General features: G+C 24.0%; 8 protein-coding genes across 8 annotated transcripts; 4 read left to right on the top strand and 4 right to left on the bottom strand.

Moving 5' to 3' along the window:
* Nucleotides 1-22: 22 nt before the first annotated feature.
* Nucleotides 23-2107, top strand: DICPUDRAFT_56450 (uncharacterized protein). Its single transcript, XM_003290045.1, has one exon. The coding sequence runs from the start codon at nt 121-123 to the stop codon at nt 2077-2079; it is 1959 nt and encodes a 652-aa protein (XP_003290093.1). The 5' UTR covers nt 23-120; the 3' UTR covers nt 2080-2107.
* A 628-nt stretch (nt 2108-2735) lies between these two features.
* On the bottom strand, nt 2736-3566 carry DICPUDRAFT_8174 (uncharacterized protein; the record flags this gene model as incomplete). The annotated part of the gene is made up of 1 exon (XM_003290036.1): nt 2736-3566. A coding segment is annotated over one exon (831 nt), but the record flags the coding sequence as incomplete, so codon positions are not given.
* Nucleotides 3567-8524: 4958 nt separating this feature from the next.
* DICPUDRAFT_36795 (uncharacterized protein) lies at nt 8525-11128 on the top strand (the record flags this gene model as incomplete). The annotated part of the gene is made up of 5 exons (XM_003290044.1): nt 8525-9438; nt 9541-9783; nt 9856-10345; nt 10420-10933; nt 11001-11128. The coding sequence occupies 5 exons, from the start codon at nt 8525-8527 to the stop codon at nt 11126-11128; spliced, it is 2289 nt and encodes a 762-aa protein (XP_003290092.1).
* Nucleotides 11129-11164: 36 nt separating this feature from the next.
* DICPUDRAFT_56449 (uncharacterized protein) lies at nt 11165-12802 on the bottom strand. Its single transcript, XM_003290035.1, has 2 exons — nt 12495-12802; nt 11165-12398 (listed from the first exon to the last, which is right to left on the bottom strand). Exons 1-2 carry the CDS (start codon nt 12770-12772, stop codon nt 11225-11227), a joined length of 1452 nt encoding a protein of 483 aa, XP_003290083.1. The 5' UTR covers nt 12773-12802; the 3' UTR covers nt 11165-11224.
* A 488-nt stretch (nt 12803-13290) lies between these two features.
* On the bottom strand, nt 13291-14256 carry DICPUDRAFT_154567 (uncharacterized protein; the record flags this gene model as incomplete). Its single annotated transcript, XM_003290034.1, has 1 exon — nt 13291-14256. One exon carries the CDS (start codon nt 14254-14256, stop codon nt 13291-13293), a length of 966 nt encoding a protein of 321 aa, XP_003290082.1.
* Nucleotides 14257-17294: 3038 nt separating this feature from the next.
* On the top strand, nt 17295-18086 carry DICPUDRAFT_20609 (uncharacterized protein; the record flags this gene model as incomplete). Its single annotated transcript, XM_003290043.1, has 1 exon — nt 17295-18086. A coding segment is annotated over one exon (792 nt), but the record flags the coding sequence as incomplete, so codon positions are not given.
* An 802-nt stretch (nt 18087-18888) lies between these two features.
* On the bottom strand, nt 18889-19281 carry DICPUDRAFT_154564 (uncharacterized protein; the record flags this gene model as incomplete). Its single annotated transcript, XM_003290033.1, has 1 exon — nt 18889-19281. One exon carries the CDS (start codon nt 19279-19281, stop codon nt 18889-18891), a length of 393 nt encoding a protein of 130 aa, XP_003290081.1.
* Nucleotides 19282-19696: 415 nt separating this feature from the next.
* DICPUDRAFT_36788 (uncharacterized protein) lies at nt 19697-20244 on the top strand (the record flags this gene model as incomplete). Its single annotated transcript, XM_003290042.1, has 2 exons — nt 19697-19961; nt 20060-20244. 2 exons carry the CDS (start codon nt 19697-19699, stop codon nt 20242-20244), a joined length of 450 nt encoding a protein of 149 aa, XP_003290090.1.
* Nucleotides 20245-20292: the final 48 nt, after the last annotated feature.

The raw sequence follows: 20292 nt of genomic DNA, 5'->3' as shown, positions 1-20292 counted from the left end.
TAAAAATTCAAATAATAGATAACAGATAACAGATATTATTATTTATATTTCTTTCCTTTTTTTTTTATTTCCCTTATAATAATATATATTTATAGAATATATAGTTTTATAATAAATAAAATGAAAAAATTTGTAAATAAAATTACAAATATGTTTGATGATTATTCAAACCCAAATCAAAAATTACCCAGCAAAAACCCTCAGCAACAGCAACAACAGCAACCACAACATCATTATGGATATCAGCAACCCCCACCTTATGGACATAATAGCAATAACAATATACAAACCAACTCAGCCTCACCATATCCTGGTTGTTATTTAACACCACAGCAACAACAACAAGCAAATTTCTATAATAGAAACCAAAATAACCAAAATTATCAACAACAACCACAACAAAATAATTATTATAATGGGAATAGTAATAATAATGCTAATTATCAACAGCCACAACAATATTATTCACCAAAAACGAATCAATATTACTATGGGTACCAACAGGCACCACCATTGACAGCACAACAAGCACCACCTTTATCTCCACCAATAACAAATATAACAAACCATCATAATAATCACCACCACCATCACTATTATGATAACACAAACGGGTCACCAAATTTAAATAAAAAATTGTCCCCACCAACAGTAGGATCCAAAAGTTCAAATAGGAATCTTGCAATTAGTCCAATACCAGGTGCATATGGAGATGGTGTTCATGATGACACACAAGCAGTAACCAATTATTTTAAACAGTTTCCAAATAATCAAATTACAATTCCACCTGGTAGTTATTTGATTACTCAATGCATTAATATTTCAAGAGCTAATCTTCAGTTGTTAGGCTCACCTGATGTAAAGTTTTTATGTAATTTCCCAAGCTGGCCAAACCAACCAAAATCAGGAGAGGGTACAATTGATACAACTGAATATGTTTTTAATATCAATGCCGATAATGTCATATTGGACTCATTAAATATTTCATGTGCATTCGCTTCTCCACTTAGTGCCTCATGTATATATTTCTGTGGAAACGGATTTATAATTAGAAATTGTATTATAGATAATTTTAATCAAGGTATTGTTTTTGGTAAATTAAATGACTGTAGCGGTAAAGTTCCACCAAACTCTGTATATTCAAATATTAAAATTACACAAAATCAAATTACAAACATAATTGGCTATGTTCCATTTAGTATATGTTACGGAGATGGTATTTGCTTCTTTGGTTGTTTGAACGTATTGATTTCAAATAATTTTGTATCTGCTAAACCAGGATTTACCCCAAGAAATGGTATCAACTCGGGTCCAGAGGGTTTTGTTCCATCTACAAATGTTCAAGTTTTAAACAACACAATTCGTGGTGATTGGGACTATGCACTAACTACAGAGGGAGGTGATACATGCATACTTCAAAGCAACGATATTGAAGGAAGCTGTATTTGTGGAATTATCGAAAGAGGAAAAGATGTCAAGGTTATTAGTAATGTAATTCATTTAACAGGTAGAACTAGGGAGGGTGCATCAGGTAGTACTGGAATTCAATTCTATGGTGTTCATGGGGGGGAAATCTCAAATAATACCATTATGGGAAGTGGTGATTATGGTATGCTTATTAAACCATCACATGAAACTAAAGGTGGAACCGACACACTTGTACAAAATAACACAGTTGATGGTGCGTTTGGAAGTTGCATAATGTTTGTAGAAGCAAATGGTGCCAAGGTTTATAATAATGTAATTTTAGGTAAAACTGAGCAATGTTCCGTTGGTCTCCAACTCTGGTATTCAAGTGGATTGGATGTTAAAGGAAATAATTTAGACATTCAAGAAGGTACAGCATGCATATGTTCAGGTATGAAGGATGTAAATGTTTGTTCAAATACAATGATGTCATCAAAAGCAGGTTTTTGGGTGTGTCAAAAGAGCGATAATATTCAAATTGAAAATAATGATCTATTAGGAATTACAGGAAGTAAATTTGGACAATCAGATGATAATACAAATGTTGCAACATCACAAAACTATGGTTTGGACTATAATCCACCACAAAACAACTCTAATGACTCTAAATAATAATTTAAATAAAAAAATAGTGCGCTTTAAAAAAATTCTTTTTTTTTTTTTTTTTTATAATATATATTTAAAATTATAATTATACATTTTTATAATTAATATAATCATTTAATTTTTGTTTATTTTTAAATTTAAAAAAACTATACATATTAATCTTTTTTTTTTTATTTTTTGAAAAAAAAATTATTTTTTAAAATTTGTTCCGCTTAGTATTTTGTAATACAATCATTTAATTGAAAAGGGTCACTATGAAAGAATTGTTTTGGTTGTAAGACTTGTTGTTGATGTATAATATATGGATTATTTAGTTTGAAATTTTGTTGTTGAAAATTAAAATTATGGTTATTATTAAAAAAAGTATTAAAGGTGTTTGGTTGTGGGGTTGATTGATAAAAGTTATTGTTATTATTAAAATTTGTTTGATGATTAAAATAGAATGGTTGTGGTTGTAAAAATTGTTGTTGTTGTTGTTGTTGTGAGATAATATTGTTATTATTGTTGTTTAAAAATTGTTGTTGATATTGTTTGTGATGTTGTTGATATGAAAAAAATTGAGGTTGATTATCATTGCATAGTTCTTGATTTTCATTGTATGATTTTGATTTGTTAAATAGGTTTAAATTTAACTCACAGTTATTGAAACTTTCTAAATTAAACAATGGACCATTATTTAGCTTTGATTCGAGTTCGTCCCAGTTGATTGAAGAGAACCATTTGTGATTTTTAATTGTTTGGCCGCCACCTTTAGTACCCAATCTCTTTAATGGGTCAATTTGAAGTAATTGCATGATGAGATCTTTGAGGTCATCACAGAATAGTTCGTCTTTCATAGGGAGGAATGGAACATCACTTTTTCTATTTATTAAGAATTCTTTAGAGTTTTCAAATGGAAGAGAACCAGTTATTAATTCATAAATTACAACACCAAGAGCCCACCAATCGACAGCTTTACCATGGCCCATGTGTGATATTAAAATTTCTGGTGCCATGTATGGAAGTGTTCCGCAAACGCTGGTGGTGTTATAGTCAGTTTTCTTTGAAAAACCAAAATCGGTAAGTTTGATATGACCTTTGTCATCAACCAATATATTTTCTGGTTTAAGGTCACGATATATTATATTTTCTCGATGAAGATAATCTATTGCAAGAACTATTTGGGCCACTATTTGTCTGGTAGTGTTTTCGCTGAATTGCTTGGAGGCACGAAGATGATAAAAAAGATCTTTCTTGCTAGCATATTCCATTATGAAATGAATTTTTGATGGTGTATTGAAAGTAGTGTAGGTTTTAACTAAAAATGAATGGTTAGTGGAAAGCATTATATTGATTTCATTTTGTACATGCTCTTTATGCTTTTCATGTACAATATTGTTGCGACGGAGGGTTTTACTACAAAAGAAAATACCGGTTTCACGATGTCTACAAAGCTTTGCGGTGCCAAATGATCCTGAACCCAAACTACCAAAAAAATTAAAATCTGTGATTTTGCATCTTTGCCAATCTATGGAATTTATTTTATCGCCCATATCATCTAGGTAAAATGGAGGAGGTATATTTATTGTTGGTAGTTTGAATGGTTGTTGTTGTGGCGATGACGAAATGGATGATGATAATTCAAATTGATTGTAATTATTGCTATTATTTAAATCAATTGGCTTCATTATTAATTGTTGATTAAAACTATCTTGTGATAAATTAAAAGCTGGTGGAAATGGGGTAGATGATGAAGTTGGTGATGATGGTAATGAGGATGATGGTGTTGAGCTGGTTGAAGTTGGCATGTTGTACATTGCATTCAAATCCAATGGTACCAAATCCATCCCTAAAGGTATTTCCCAGGAAATACCTTTTAAAACTGGTGCCCATGGTGGGGTATATCCATTATAATTATTATCATTATTAAAATTATTATTATTTATTTTATTTATTAAATTATCAAAACTATTATTTATAATATTATTATTTTCATTTATATTGGTAGAGAAAGAAACTAATAGTGTTTTTATAGTATTGGCCAATGTATTATTAATGTCCCTTTTGAAATTAGTGGAGTTTATTTCCTATTAAAAAAAAAAAAAAAAAAAAAAAAGATAAAAAGAAGAAAAAAAAAAAAGTAGAAAATATTTTAATTCATTAAAAATAATGAAATGAAAAAAAATTAAGAAATTAATAATTAATTATAAAATTAAAATGATTATAAAATTAAGCTTACCTTTATGATTAAATCCATTATTTGAATTGCATTTTTGCATAATGAGGCAATATTATTTTCATTATTCATTGTGTTTATATTATTGTTTGTTATATATTGATAGTTATTATTTAAATTAATTATTGAAGATGACATTTTTTTGATTTATAATTATAATTATTTTATTATGATTTTTATTATAATTAAGAAAAAAATAAAACAATTGGGTAAAATTAAAAAAAAAAAATCAAAAGGGAGTATATTTAAAAATATATTTTATTAATTATATAATATACTATATATTATATATATTATATATATATGACAGTATATATATATATTTATATTCCAAATATATAATAATATTATTTTATTATATATATAAAATAATTGGGAATGAAAATGATTTCAATTTTATTTTTTAAATAGCTTTTTTTTTTTTTTTTTTACTATTATTATTTTTTATTTAAATGGTTGTGATTGTGGTTGTGTAAATATTTTTGAAAATTTAAATTTAAATTTGTTATGGCTGTTATTAAGGTAAATGTTGTTATTTTTTTTGTGACTGTTAATAAAATAATAATGATTTATATATAAATAAAGTAAAAGAGTAAATTGTCTGTTAATTGTGTAAAAAATTTGTATAATGGGATTTAAGGGGTAAATCTTTGATGATTGTTTGAGATTTTAAAAAAAAAAAATAAAAAAAAAATAAAAAAAAATATTATTATCTTTTTATAATTTAATAATAAGTAACTGAATTGTTTTTTTGTTGTTGTTGAAGTTGTTATTGAGGTTATTTTGGTTATTGTTGTTGATTTTGATGTTTATGGTTATTTATTGATTGATTAATATAGTATTTTAAATTTTTACTCTTTTTCTATTTTAATTTTTTTTTTGATATTTATTTATTGAAAATATTTAAATAAAAAAAATAATAATAAAAAACTGAATGTAAAGTAAAAAGTATAATTAGTGGGGGCAAAGTGATGAGAAATTGGGGGAATGTAAAAAAAATTGTAAAGTATATATTTTATATATTTGGTATTTATAAAAAAGATTAATTTTGGAATTTAGGAATTTTTTTTAAAAGGGATATTTGTAAATATTATATTTTAATTTTATTATTTATGTTAAAATATTAGAAAATATAAAAAAAAAAAAAAAAGAAATTTAAATATGGTTTTTTTTTTTTTTGTTAAAATTATAATAGTTTTTTTTAATAATAAATATTAAATATTAAAATATTTTTGAAGAGTGGTTGTTTTTTTTTATAATTATAATAATAAAATAATAATAAAAAAAAAAAATATTAATAATTTATTTATAAATTAATTTCCTATGGAATTTGTTTTCTTTTTTAAATATTGGTAAAAAAATTTAAAAAACTATGGATTAAAAAAAATAAGTTGTGTTAATCATTTAAAAAGAGATTTGTAAAAGAGTTTTTTTTTTTTTTAATAATTTTTTTTTAATTTTTTTTTTTTTTTTAATCATCAATGATATGTATGTATCAAAAAATGAAAAAGAGAAATAATGTAAAAAAAAAAGAAAAAAAAAGATTTTTAATTATTAAACTCACAACAACATATGAGAGTGTGTTTATTATTTGACAAAATTTGATAAAAATCTCAAATTGATATTTGAAAAAAAAAAAAATATTAAAAAAAAATATTAAAAAAAATTTAAATTTTTTTTAATATTTTTTTTTTTTTAAATTCATCAAGATACAAATTGGCACTGCGTTTGTATGAGCATGGATTAATACATTTAAAAAAAAGAAAAAAAAATAACCCACTCCTTTACAACAGCAACCATTTTTTTTTAGGTCCAAGGGGTATGTGATAAAATTCACCCCGATACACTTTTTGATATCTAAGTTTTCTAGATTCGCGCATAGAGAGAAAAAAAGAGGGGATTTATTTTTTATTATTAATTTTTTTTATTATTTTTCTTTTGCAACCCATTTTTTTCACATAACCATATTATGCGTTTTGCACAAATATATATTTTTTTTTTAATTTTAATTGATAATTATTTTTTTTTTTAAATTTACTGCTTGCTTTAAAACCTTTTTTTAGTCAATATAAGGGTGTTTGTAAGACGACTATTTTTTTTTAAATTATTAATAACAGTTTTTTAACGCAATCAATTTTTTTTTTTTATCACAATTTCAATCACATATCTCAATTTTTTTTTTTATACGGTTGGATAGCAAAAAAAAAAAAGTGTTTTTAAATTGTAATAATTATTTATTTTTTTTGATGTTTTTGTGTAACATGGGCTTGTTTTTTGAGTTTTTTTTTTTTATTGTGCACTTTAATAATTATTTTTTTTCATATTTTTATTTTTTTTTTTTAACTAGACTCTATTCACGTGACTGATTGTATCTTTTTTATTTAAATTAAATAATTAATTAAGTTTCTCCAATCAAATAAAACAACGAAAGAATTTTTTTTTTTTATGCACTAAAAACTATTTTTTAGATATTTATTATAATATTTATTATAATATTTAAAAATATTTTTTTTATTACTTTTTGTGTGATTATGGTTGTGATAGCTGAGGTTGTGGTTTTTGTTGTGGTTTTTGTTGTTGTTGTGGTGATGGTGAAGTTTGTGGTGGTGATGGTGGTTGTTGTATTTATTTCTTTGACAAAAAACACAATGCAAAAGTTGTGTTTAGTTATATGGGGGTTTTCTTTTCGCATTTTATACCCCTAAAGTACACTAATCATAATCATATTATGATAAAAATAATTCTATGGATAACTGTGTTTCCTTCTTTTCCAATCAATGACATCTAGATTTTAATAATAAAAATTTTGATAATAAAAATTACAAAATGCAACTAACGATGAACCATGCAAAATAAAAACTGTTTTTTTTTTTTTCTCCAGAGATTTAATTAAAATTTTATTTTTTCTTTTTCTTTTGTGAAAAAAGTATGTTTTATTTGAAATCATTTGTTCATAAAAAATTTAAAAAAAAAAAAAAAAAATAAAAAAAAAAAAAATAAAATGATTTTAAAATTTATCACATAGTTCAAAATATATAAAATTAAAATCCTTTTTATTTATGTCATGCACCATTAACCAATGAATAATTTTGCAAATGCAATTATAAAAATCTTATTTTTTTTTTTTATTATTTATTTTCTTTTATATTTTTTCCTTGATCCTGAAAAAAAAAGGTGTATTATATTTAAAATATTTTACCTCTTAAAAAATTGATAATTTTGAATTATCCTGAGATAATAACTAAAAGATATTATAAAATATTTAACGGTTTGTTTGTTTTAAATTCAATTATTTTCTTTTTTTTAAAATTTTTCAAATAATAATTGATTTATTTTTCCAATTTGTGAAATGTTGCATGGAATATTTTTCTGTTAAATTTTCATTTTGCAGCAGATTTTTGTTTGATAAAATCTTTTACTTTTAACTGTTTTTTATCAGTGACAAATTATTATAAAATTATTCCACCAACTTTTGATAACATGGATCATTTATTTTTTATCTGTATGATCGAGTTTGAAGTAATTACTACAATATTGCTATTGGTCAAAAAATTTAGAAAAAAAAAAAAAACTTTTTTAAATATATTCAATAATGGGCAATATTTTTGGGAATTATTTTTTTTTTCCTTTTTTTAATGGGCTTCTTTTTATAAAATCAAAAAGGTTTATAAATTTTTTTTTAAAAATGATTATTTTGCTGTTAATATAATTTGAATATTTCAATTTAAAAAATATATATTGTAGAGGGTAATATGTGGTGATGATTGAATTATAAAAAGGATTTTTTTTAAAAAAAAACTGTAAATTTTATCTTCTTTTGAATGTTAAAATTATTTTTATTTTTTTTATTAAATTTTATATAAAAAATGAAGTGATAATAATACATATATGAAAGATTTCAATGTTTTCCAACTCTATGTTATTTTTTGAGTAATATAAATAATTTCATCTTTATACCCCATTTAAGCAACACTTAAGTTCAAATTTAATATTTGTGTATGTTTTAATTCCTTTTTTTTTTTTTTTTTAAAAAATTTTTTTTATTTTTTTTAAAATTTTTTTTTATTTTCATTTTCATTTTTTTCATTTTTTTTTTACTTTTATTTTTTCATTGGCGCAAGATTTGAACCTTTCTTATTTATTATTAAGTTAATAATATATTAATAGAAAACAATGATGTTTGGAGGAAACCCGTATCAGCAACAACAGCAACCATTAAATCAGCAACCATCATTCATGCAACAGCAATCACAACAACCATCATCACAGCAACCACAACAACAACAATCGTATCAACAACAACAACAACAACAACCAAATCAACAATCACAACCATTGCAGTCACAAATACAAAATCAATTACCATATCAATCCATTTATCAAAACCCACAACAACACCAATCATCATTACAACAATCATTACCAATTCAATATAACCAACAGCAACAACAACAATCACCATTACAACAACCACAATTTCAACAACAACAATCACCATTACCACAACAACAACAACAACAAATAACACAACAATCACCACAACAACCTAATCAATTTAACTATAATACATATCAATCTCCAATTCAGCAATCATTATCACAACAATCACCACAACACCAACAAATATCACCTCAAACTCAGCAATCAACTTACCAAAACCAACAATCACAATCAAACCATGCTGTCAACAATCCAAACAATATAAATACAAATATTATGAAGAACAAGTACTTTACAAAGGAAGAAACAGATTTATTTATACAAAATTCCTTTAATAAAAAAATAAGCGAATGGAAAAATTGGACACTAACTTCAACACTCATTGTATATATTATAATTGTGGCTATTCAAATGTTTTTCTTAACATATTTTATAACATCAAATCTATTTTCAATTTGGACTTTATTCTATTTAATTGGTCAAATTGTTCTTTGTTTTTCATATAATTCAATTATTACTGTTTATAGACAAGTACCAGCCTCCTTCAGAGAATCAATCAGTAAACTTTCAACCAAACACTACATTTTCATATTATTAAACTTGATTCTTCAAATTTCTTTTCTTTCTCATTTATTTGGTTTACCAAAAAACAACTTCACTTTTTCATTAATGAAGGACCACTGTTTTGAAGATGCCACAGAGGGTTATATGTAAGTAATAAAGCAATATTAAAAAAAATAAATTATTAATACTAATTTTCTTTTTTTTTAATTTTTTTTTTTAATTTATAATTTTAATTTTAATTCATTCAGTTTAAAGTGCCAATCAGAATATAATTTATTTTTCCCATTATTTTTAATTTCAGCAATTTCACTAGTTGGCTCAATAATATTCAAAACCTTTTCTAATCAAGAGTTTGTTCTTTCATTCCCAAAAGCAAATATTTCTACTATACTCCAAATTAAATCAATGGTTTATAATAACTTTTGGATCAATTTTTATTCATCATTTTATTTGTTTGGTATTGGCTCATTTTTACTTGGATTTATATTTTTGTAAGTTGTTTGCTATTAATAATAATAATAATAATAAAATAATATTAATATTTTTTTTTTATTTATAAATAGATTTTTATATAGAACATTTACAATCCAAATTATTGTATATTCAGGTCAATTATGGGTTTTCTCATTTGTAATACTCTTCCAAAATTTCTTAAGATATCGTTTATTTGAAATTTATTATACAAGAAGTTTAAGATTTTCGGTTGATAAATTTGTTTTAGATGAACAACCATTGGATGAAAACAAACCAACCATTCCATTCCCAAACAGTAACCTTAGTTCAAATACTACCAACACCAATAACAATAATATTAGATCATTAAAAACTCCAACAATTGAAAATCCAAATATATTTTTAGAAAAAGCAATACACGACGATGATCCATTGGTTCAATTTTTAGGCTGGAAAGATTTATTATACATTTCAAAATATTCTCAATCTAGAAGAAACCAATTATATTCAGAAATTATACAAATGGTTGATAAACCAACACTTTTAGAAATAATTTCAACATATGAAAAACAAATTTACGATTTAGATTCTATTTTTTCAGTAAGTAAAACATTTAATTAACTAATTATAAGCTTATCATCCATACTAACTATATATTTCCTTATTTATCACAGTCACCAAGAGAATATTACGAACCAAATTATAAAAAAGATGATGGAGATAAACCAAAAGATAATAAAACCAGTGATAAAAAAAATACATTCAAATTTAATTTTAGTTTTTCAGGAACAATAAAAAAAATAATAACTCAACTAACAGGTATTAAATTCGAATATAATGCATACGATTCAGAAATCAAACAGGCACTTTCAAATACCCAATCAGTTCTTTGGTCAATTGAAGCCATTGGTGCATTAATTGTTTCAGCACAAATTAATGATGATCCAAAGGTTATGGAGTATTTACACAGATACCAAGTACCTCAAAAATTCCTTGCTCCACTCTTACGTATTATTAGCATCGTCGAAAAATTAGAAAATGATTTACAATTCCAAGTTGAAATGGATAGATCAACACTTATTCAAGAGTATTATTTTATTAAAACCCTAATTAACCAAGTTGAACCACCAAAGAACTGCTTTGGTATACTTCAAACCTCAAGACCACATTTTAGAATATTTAAACAAAGTAAGTATATATATATATATATAAATTAAAATTAAAAAAATTTCCTTTTACTAATAATTTATTTTAGTTGGCAAAAATACAATTTCTCAAGTTCTTGAAACCATTGGTAATCAAATTTCAGATATTTCTTTCCCAATTCATCTTAGACCACTTTTAAATAGCTATAAAACCGGTGAATTTAGTATTTATCAATAAAGATGTAAAAAAAAAAAGTTTAGAATAAAAATATTTAAATTTTAATAAAACTATATCATTTTATTAAATGTTTTCTTTATTATACATAAATATTAACTATATGTGTTGTTCTTGTATTTGTTGTTGTTGTTGTTGTTGTTGTTGTTGTTGTTGTTGTTGTTGTTGTTGTTGTAATAATAATTGTTCTTGTTGTTGATAATTTAATTGTTGTTGTAATTGATCATTTTCAATTAAGGTATAAAGTTCATTATGATAGTTATGAATTGAATCTATTAATGAATAAAAACTTTTTTGTATTGAAGCTCTTTCTTTTTCATGATTTTGTTTTAACTGGTTAATTTGTGCTCTTATGTAATCCAACTCCTTATTAAATGAGTCTATTTTAATTTGAATTGATTCTCTTTCCTTTTCTATGATTGCCTTTTGATTTTTTAACTCTCCCTCTGTGTTAATGCATTCAGATTTCTTTATTCTATAGGACTCTTTATTCTTTACAAGCTTTTCTTCGATTACCAAAAGATTTTTTCTGTATTCCTCCAACTCCAACTCCAATTGTTCCAATTGTTTGGTATGCTCCTGAATCATTTTATTTGTCTGTTTGGTCGATTTTTTAAATTGTTTATAGGATTGATTCTCTTTTTGATAATTGCTAACTAACTCTAGGGTATCTTGAATGTTTTTATTTATTTTCTCCAACTGTTTATATTTGTTTTGGTATTTGGACATTGTTGGTTCAAAATCTTTTAATCCCTCTTTCTTTTGGTGAATCTTTTGCTTCATATCTTCCAATACCTTTTTAATTTTCTCTGGTGATGGTACAATTAAAGCCTCCATTCTTGAACACTCCTCCAACGTGTTTTCGATGGTTTTAGAAATGGTCGAAATCTTTTGTTGAATAGATTCATTATAGTTCTGTCTACTGACAAGTGTTTTCTTTTGTTCATTTTGAAATTGTAACATCTGTTTTAATTTTTGCTCCTCTTGTTGAAGTTGTAATTTCAAACTATCTATAATTTGATCTTTTTCCATTTTCTTTTTTCTTAATTCCTCCAACTCGACTAATAATCTTTCTTCATTTTCTTTTGTCATATCTCTTTCATAAGTTAATGATCCATTTTCATCTGATAACTCACCCCATTTTGAAATCTTTAATTGCATAAATTTACCAAGATTAATAATACCACTTAACATTCCTCTAGTTCTATTTGGTTCTGGTTTATAAATATCCTTTGATGTAAAATCAAATCCAACTACTTTCATTAAATTTGAACTATTAAAAAAAATTAATATTTATTTATATTATAATTTTATCTATACTATTATTTATTATTATATATTTATTATCTATTTTATGAACAATACTTACATTGCTCTTAAAAATGCCAATTCACCAATTGCCTCATCTTGTGTATAAAGAGTTGGGTCAGAAAGCTTGTCGATTGCAAAATGTAATGGAACTTGACTTTGCCCCTTATTATAACCGCTGAATGACTCTAATATAGATTCACAAAATTCCCTAATTTTAGTTGGTTGTGGTTGTGTAATATCCTCTTTTGTAAACTCATGCCCCATTTGCCCCAGGCAAAATAATAAATCTGCATTTGATAATAATGGAAATGGATATTTATTATTATTACTATTCATTGTTTATTATTTATTATTTAATATTTATTATTTAATATTTATTATTTATTATGATATTTATTGTTAATAAAAAAAAAATAAAAAAAATTTTAAATATTAAATAATTTAAATAAAAAAAAAAAAAAAAAATTTTAGCGGGTTTTTAAAAATAAAATAGGTGATTAAAATTTATCTAAAAAAAACATAAAAAATAAAGAAAATATAATGAAGGAAATTTATTTTTATTAACAACTAATTATTGAATTTTAGAAGAAAAAAAAAAAAAAAAACTTGTGTCAAAATAAAATTTTTTTGTTTGCCCAAAATAAAATTTTTTTTTAAGTTAATAAAAAATTGTTTTTAATTTCTATAACCATACCCACAAAAATCATCCCTTGAAAAATTTTATGTTTAATAAAAAAAAAGTATTTAAAAAATAAAGTTATAATATGAAAAGGAATTTTAAAAAAAAATAAACTTAAATAAAAATTATAATAATATAAAAAAAAAGGGTTTATTTAATTCAATTTGGAATTATCTTAAGCAGTTGGTTGGAAGGTAATTGGTTCAGTACCTGTAATAATGTAACCGAATGAATAAGTTTGACCGGCTTGAATGACTGGGTACCATTGGAGTGACCAGTTGTCAGTGTTGGCTTCGTTGACCATACCCCAGATTGAAGTTGGTTTGACACCAGTTGAGGTGAAAGTTGGGTTGGTGACAGTGTATTGAGCAGTGTTAGTAATGACACCACCGAATTGAGTTTTGGTGACACCACCTTCGAACCATGATGAGTATTGGGTTTGTTCAATCTTTAATGGTGAAGTAGTGTTGGTACAGGCACATCTTGGTTTAATGTAGTAGATTGAGTTTGGATTTGAACAGTATGAACCAAAGAAGGCATCAGCTTGTGAACGGAGAACACCACCAATAACTCTTGGAGCAGTTGATCTTAAACCATAGTAACGACCAAAGATGTAAGCTGAATCCATTGGAATGTTTGACATACAGATTTTGCAGAGGAGATCAGCGTTGTAGGTACCCCAAACGATGGTCTTGAAATCAGCCCAGAGGAGAGCAGAGGCACACATAGCACATGGTTCACCAGTGGTGTAGAGAGTGTAGTTGGTGAAGACAGTGATACCGTGCATGGCAGTACAGTTGTTGATGGCAACAATTTCACCATGTGAAATGATATTTGGTTTACCCATGTTAACACCAGTGCACATTAAAGTACCGTTTTGATGGTAGATTGAAGCAATGAATTTTCTTTTTAAGGCAGTACCCATTTGGAGGATATAGTTCATACGTTCTTCGTGGACAGCAAGTTCAGTTGGGTCGAGATCGGCTGGGGTGAGGACTGGAGCGTTGTCAGTTGGAACCCAACCAACTTTTTGTGAACCAGTACATTGGCCAATAGTTGAGGTATTTGGGTTGAAGTCATCACAGGCAAAAGCAATGCCAATGAAGCATAAAATTAATGCTAATAAAGTGAATTTATTCATTTTGTTGTAGTTTTGTTTTTTTTTCTATCGATTTAATTATTATTATCGGGATTTAAAATTTATTCGCAAAAAAATTATTATGTGAAAAAAAAATATATGATTACAAAAAAAAGTTGTTTTAATGTTACAAAATAGTAATGATATATAAAAGTTTGTTTGTTTGTTTGTTGTTACAATATGATTATAAAAAAAAAAATTTTAATTCTTTTATATTTTTTTTTATGCTATGGAAAAAAAAAAAAAAATAAAAAAATAAAAAAAAAATAAAAATAAAATAAAAAAAAAAAAAGGCGAATTTGACACAGATATTTTAAAATTTTTTTTTTTTTTTTTTTCGAACGAATAACCATTATGATTCCTTTAAAAAATTTTTATTTTTAGGTGCATCATTTTTAACAACCACTTTTTTTTTATTAACTGCTTTTTTTTTTTTTGTGAAAACTAGTTTATTTAAGAATTTCTTGAGAGTGCGGTCGTTTAAAAATGATAATAAACCAAAATTTGTGAGGTGATATGAAAAAAAAAAAAAGAATCTGGTGTTATTTTTTTTTTGATTTTATTTTGGCCAATGGTATTGTTTGTTTTGTGTAATTAATTGAATTTTTATCAGCAAAGTTAATTGTGGTGTGTAAAATAATGTATATCTAAAAATGCCAAAAATAATATTTGAAAAATAAAATAAAAAAGTGTTATACACACTGATAATTTCAATGATAAATTTCTTTGATTTTATTAATTTTCAAAAAAATTGTGTAAATTATCTGTTTTGATATAAAGCAAATATTATGATTGGGCAATAAAAAAAAAATTGTAAAATGATAGTTATTATTTTCATTTTTATTGAGAATATTTTATTATGCTGTGAGATCTGAATATTATTTGAGCGATATGTGATCTTCTTTTGGTGTTTTTACATTTTTTTAAAAATAATGACCATTATTAAATAACAAAGGGGTGCTAACAAATGGAAATTTGAGAATGTCGCACGATAAAAAGAAAAAAATGATTGGTGTTAAAAATAAAGATATGTGACTAATTTTTTTTTTCTTTGCAAATTGAAGAAATTATCTTTTTTCCACTTTTTTTGTTAAGTTCACTTTACTCACATTTATTTTTTATTATTTTTTATTATTTTTTTTTTATTTTTTTATTATTTTTTTATTATTATTTTTTTTTTTATCTGTGCAATTTAATATTTTATTTCGTGCAAATTACTCGCTCGATTTCAATCTATTTTTTTTTCGATTGTTTTATAGATTGTTAAGATAAACCTTTTATGCGAGCATTCTTTGAAAATATTTGATTTTTTTTTTTGGTCGTTAAAAAGTTTTTTTTTAAATATTTTTAGAAAATATTTTATTTTTTATTTTTTTCAAATAATTGGTTTCTTATTGTTGTTGTTATGTTTTTGCGTATTTTGACTTTTAAAAAATTAAAGTAAAGTACATATGCGTAGTGTGTGATTGGAATATGTTGATATATTATTACATTGTGACAAATATCAAACTTTTCTTTTAAAATGATAATAGAGAAAACAACAAAAAACAGTTTATTAAAACGGAGAAAACAAATTAAAAAAAATCTTTTTTTATTTTATTGTAAATACTCTAAAAATACCTACTTTTTTTTTTTTTTTTTTTTACACAAGCATTGATAATAATGAAAAATAAAATAAAATTTTATTAAAAATTTTAATTTTATTGTTGTGTTTATTTATATTTATTTGTATTTATTTGTATTTATTATTTGTATTTATTATTTGTATTTATTATTTGTATATATTATTTGTTTTATGACTGTAAACCGGCTTCAAAAATTAATAAGAATATTTTTTTTAAAAAAAAAATTTTAAAATTTAAAATATTAAAAAATTAAAAAATTAAAAAATACATATAAAATGGGGGTAGTGTGGAGTTTTTAAACCTGCCACTTATACTACCCCCACAGAATACCCACACAAAACTATAAAAGGGAATTTCCAATTTTATTTATATTATTATAATTTCATACATTATTTTTTTTCTCATTGCAAACCATCAAATTATTTTTATATATTATTATAAAATGAATAAATATTTGCATTTTTTAAAACTTTTGATTATTATTAGGAGATTTTGTATTAGATTTACAAATTTTAATATTTAATAAGCCACAGTTATTCATATGCTCAATCATTATTTTAAGGATTCACCCTTTTTATTTATTTTTATTTTATTTTACTATAGCAATAAACCATTTATTAGACAAGTTCATAAATCAATTAGTTGATAGAGTTCCCTTTTTTCATTGCACATGAATGATTTATATGAATATTTAGTTGGTTTTTGTTTAAGTCTCAGATTATTAATTTAAACATCGTATTAAAGGTGTGGAGGTGATTTTTTTTGAATTTTTCGTGTGGTATTGTTAATTTTTTTTTATTTTATTTATTTGTTTTATTATTTGTAAATATATCTTAATATGTATTAAAAATATTATAAAATAGTAAATTATTAAAATTAAAATGTTTATAATTTAATTTTTATCACAAAAAATAAAAACTATACTATTTAAAATTTTTTCATAATTTCTATTATTTCTTTTTAATTACCCTTTTAATTTTTTATATGGTAATATTTTACCCTTGTACAAAAAAAAAATTTTAAAAAAATAAAAAAATAAAAAAAAATTAAAAAAAACCTTATCAATATCGATTTGATATCATTAAAAAAAAAAAAAAACAATATCAACAATTTTTTTTTTAAAATTGACAGTTGATAATAAAAATAATAATATATAGGGAAAAAAAAAAAAAAATAAAAAAAAAAAAATAAAAGAATAAAAGAATAAAAGAAATAAATTTATATATATAAAGTTTATATAAAAAAAAAAAAAAAAACCAAATAAATATTATGTTTAATTCTATTTTATTAATATTTAATTAAATGTTAGATAATAGTAGTAGTATAGCTCTAATCGAAAATTATATAATTATTACATGTGTATTTCAAATAATAATAAAATGCATCCAATCTATTCTTCGGGGCATAGGCCAAATATTTTTACAGGCAAATTGTATAACGGGGGTGTTTTTTCTAGTGGCTATGTTTTATGAGAATTGGAGGTTGGGTCTGGTAGCTGTTATTTGTACTATAATATCAACGTTAACGGCCACATTGGCAAGATTCAAAGAGGAGAATATTATGGATGGTCTCTATGGGTTTAACGCAGCTTTAATTGGGTGTGCTTTGGTATTTTATTTTGAATTTAATTTTTTGGTGGTGGTTTTTTTTGTTATCGGATCAATATTGTCAACATTTGTAATGGAGGTATTTTTAAGAAATAAGCTGCCCTCTTATACATTTCCCTTTATTGGTGTTACATGGGTACTATTGGTGATAATGAGAAATGAAAGAGTTCCGGTTTTTGAGAAAGCTCCATCATCCATTATAGATTATACAGTATTAGATGACTATTCGATGCCCTGCCACTCCTATGGTCAAGTTATATTTTTGGGTGATGCTATCAGCGGTCTATTGGTGCTTGTTGGGTGCTATATAAGTACACCTATTGGTACTATTTACGGGATAGTTTCCACTATTATTAGTCAGGGTATATCGGTCTATTTTGGTGCTCCTTTATCCGCTATACATGCTGGTCTATATGGGTTCAATGCGGTACTGGTCGGAGTTGCATTAGGGGGTAAAAAAACGATTGATGGTCTTTATGTGTTAATAGCATTGATCATTTCGAGTTGTTTCTATGTAATGGTAGTGGAACATAATTTCACAGGTTTAACATTTCCTTTTGTGTTGGGTTCTTGGTTTATACGTTTAGTTAAATATATAGTAGATATTAAATATTATAAAAAAGAATCACTATTTAATCATTTTATTCAATTTACAAAAAATAATTTAATTAAATTAAACCATTTAAAAAAACAAAAAAGAAATAATAATAATAATAATAATAATAACAAAATTAAAAATAATAATTATTACTATAATAGTAATGGCAATACAAATAATAATAATAGTAATAGTAACTATCTAGACAATAGTAATTATAATATTAATAATAACTATTTATCTGATAGTAATAGTAACAGTGATATTATTACAAGTGGTAATGATCATCACGATGATATTATTATGATGAAAACAATTGCATCTTTAAACAATCCTAATATATTATTAGATATTGTTTGATCTTGTAATTTGTAAATAAAAAAGTAAAAAAAAAAAAAAAGGTTTATATAATACTTTTTTTTTTTTTTTTTTGGTGTCTTTCCCCTTTGTATAACGTAAAAAAAATTTAAATTGTACACAATTATATTTTTTAATTATTTTTTATTTTAAATTTTATTATATCTTTTTTTTTTATTTTTTTTTTTAAATCTGTAAATTAATAATAAACAAGAAAAATATTAGTATTGGTTTAAAATGAATCCATTGGTGGTAAGCTTATGTTTGAACAACTTACATTAAATTAATTATATTTTATTATAAGAATTGGGATTGGTGGTGGGTTGTTTGAATTTTTTTTAAAATGTTTTGGTGAGTGGTTTTGAGGAAAAAAAAAAAGCGTTTGTTGAAAAATTGTGAATTTGCATTATTAGTATATATATATAGCTGATTTGATATGATTTTTTTTTTAAATCTTGCCAAGTCTTTTCTTTAAGGCTCTTGTTCTCTTTCTTAATTTTCTATGTTTATGTTTACTCATTTTCTTTCTTCTTTTAATGAGAATACTTGACATGTCTTGTTGTTCTTTTGGTTGTTCGGCAACAATAGATTCTGATTCTAATTTATTTTCGTTTAATGATAAATTGAAAAATGGTTGGAATTCTTTTAATGAAAATGAGCTGTGATCATTTTCTTTAGTTTTTAAAGTACCATCTAAATTGAATTTATAAATTTTATTTGAAGTTGTTGGGAATGCTAAAACACCATTGCTAAAAGTGGTGGTGGTGGTGGTGGTAGTTGATGTAGTGAAACATCTTTTAGCAATGTAATTATTTGATAATTTAACTAAATTTTTAAACATTTTTTTATTTTTATTTTCTTCTTTCTTTTACAATAGCAAATAATATTAATAATAGCAATATTAATTGATAAATAAAGAAAAAAAGATATTAAAAAAATAATAAACAATGAATGAAGTAAAAATATGAAAATGAAAAAAAAATAAAAAAAATAAAAAAAAATAATTCGAAAAAAAAAAAAAAATTTTAAAAAATTTTTTTAAAAAAAAAAATTTAAATTTTTTATAGCTTTTTTTTTTTTTTTATAAATTTTTTTTTAATTTTATTTTTCTTTTGATTAAATCATCATTTAATTATAATAATTTAAATCAAAAGCGAATTTAATTAGATTAAACTTTAGTGGGGGTTTTTTTTGTTTTGTACATATTTTTTTTTTATATTTATTTGTTCATATACAAAAGATAAAGATATATAACTATGAGAGTATTTCATAGATTCTCAACAGCACACGATGATTTAATTCACGATGTCAGCTATGATTTTTATGGTAAAAGATTGGCTACATGTTCATCAGATCAAAAGATTAAAGTATGGGATTTAAATGACAATCAAAGATGGGAACTTTCAGCCGAATGGAAGGCCCATTCAGGTTCAGTTTGGAAATTAGCATGGGCACATCCAGAATATGGTCAAGTAATTGCATCATGTAGTTTCGATAGAACTGTTTGTATATGGGAAGAAAGTGAAGGTAATCATTCATATACTAGAAACAACAATAATCATAACCAATTTTAAACTAATATTATTTAATATATATATATATATATATAGATGAAAAAGGTCAAAAAAAATGGGTATTAAAAGCACATTTAGTAGATAGCAGAGATTCAGTTACAGATATTAAATTTTCACCAAAATCATTTGGACTCAGATTAGCAACTTGTTCATCAGATGGATATATTAGAATTTATGAAGCAATGGATATTATGAATCTTTCACAATGGACTATTGTCCGAAGAGTTTGAATCACAAAAAGGATCAAGTAATTGTATATCATGGAACCCATCATCAAT

The sequence above is a fragment of the Dictyostelium purpureum genome (assembly GCF_000190715.1).
Source record: "Dictyostelium purpureum unplaced genomic scaffold DICPUscaffold_205, whole genome shotgun sequence".
NCBI lineage: Eukaryota > Evosea > Eumycetozoa > Dictyosteliales > Dictyosteliaceae > Dictyostelium > Dictyostelium purpureum.
Note: the sequence above shows the minus strand (reverse complement) of the source record. Positions and strands in the feature narration are given on the sequence as shown.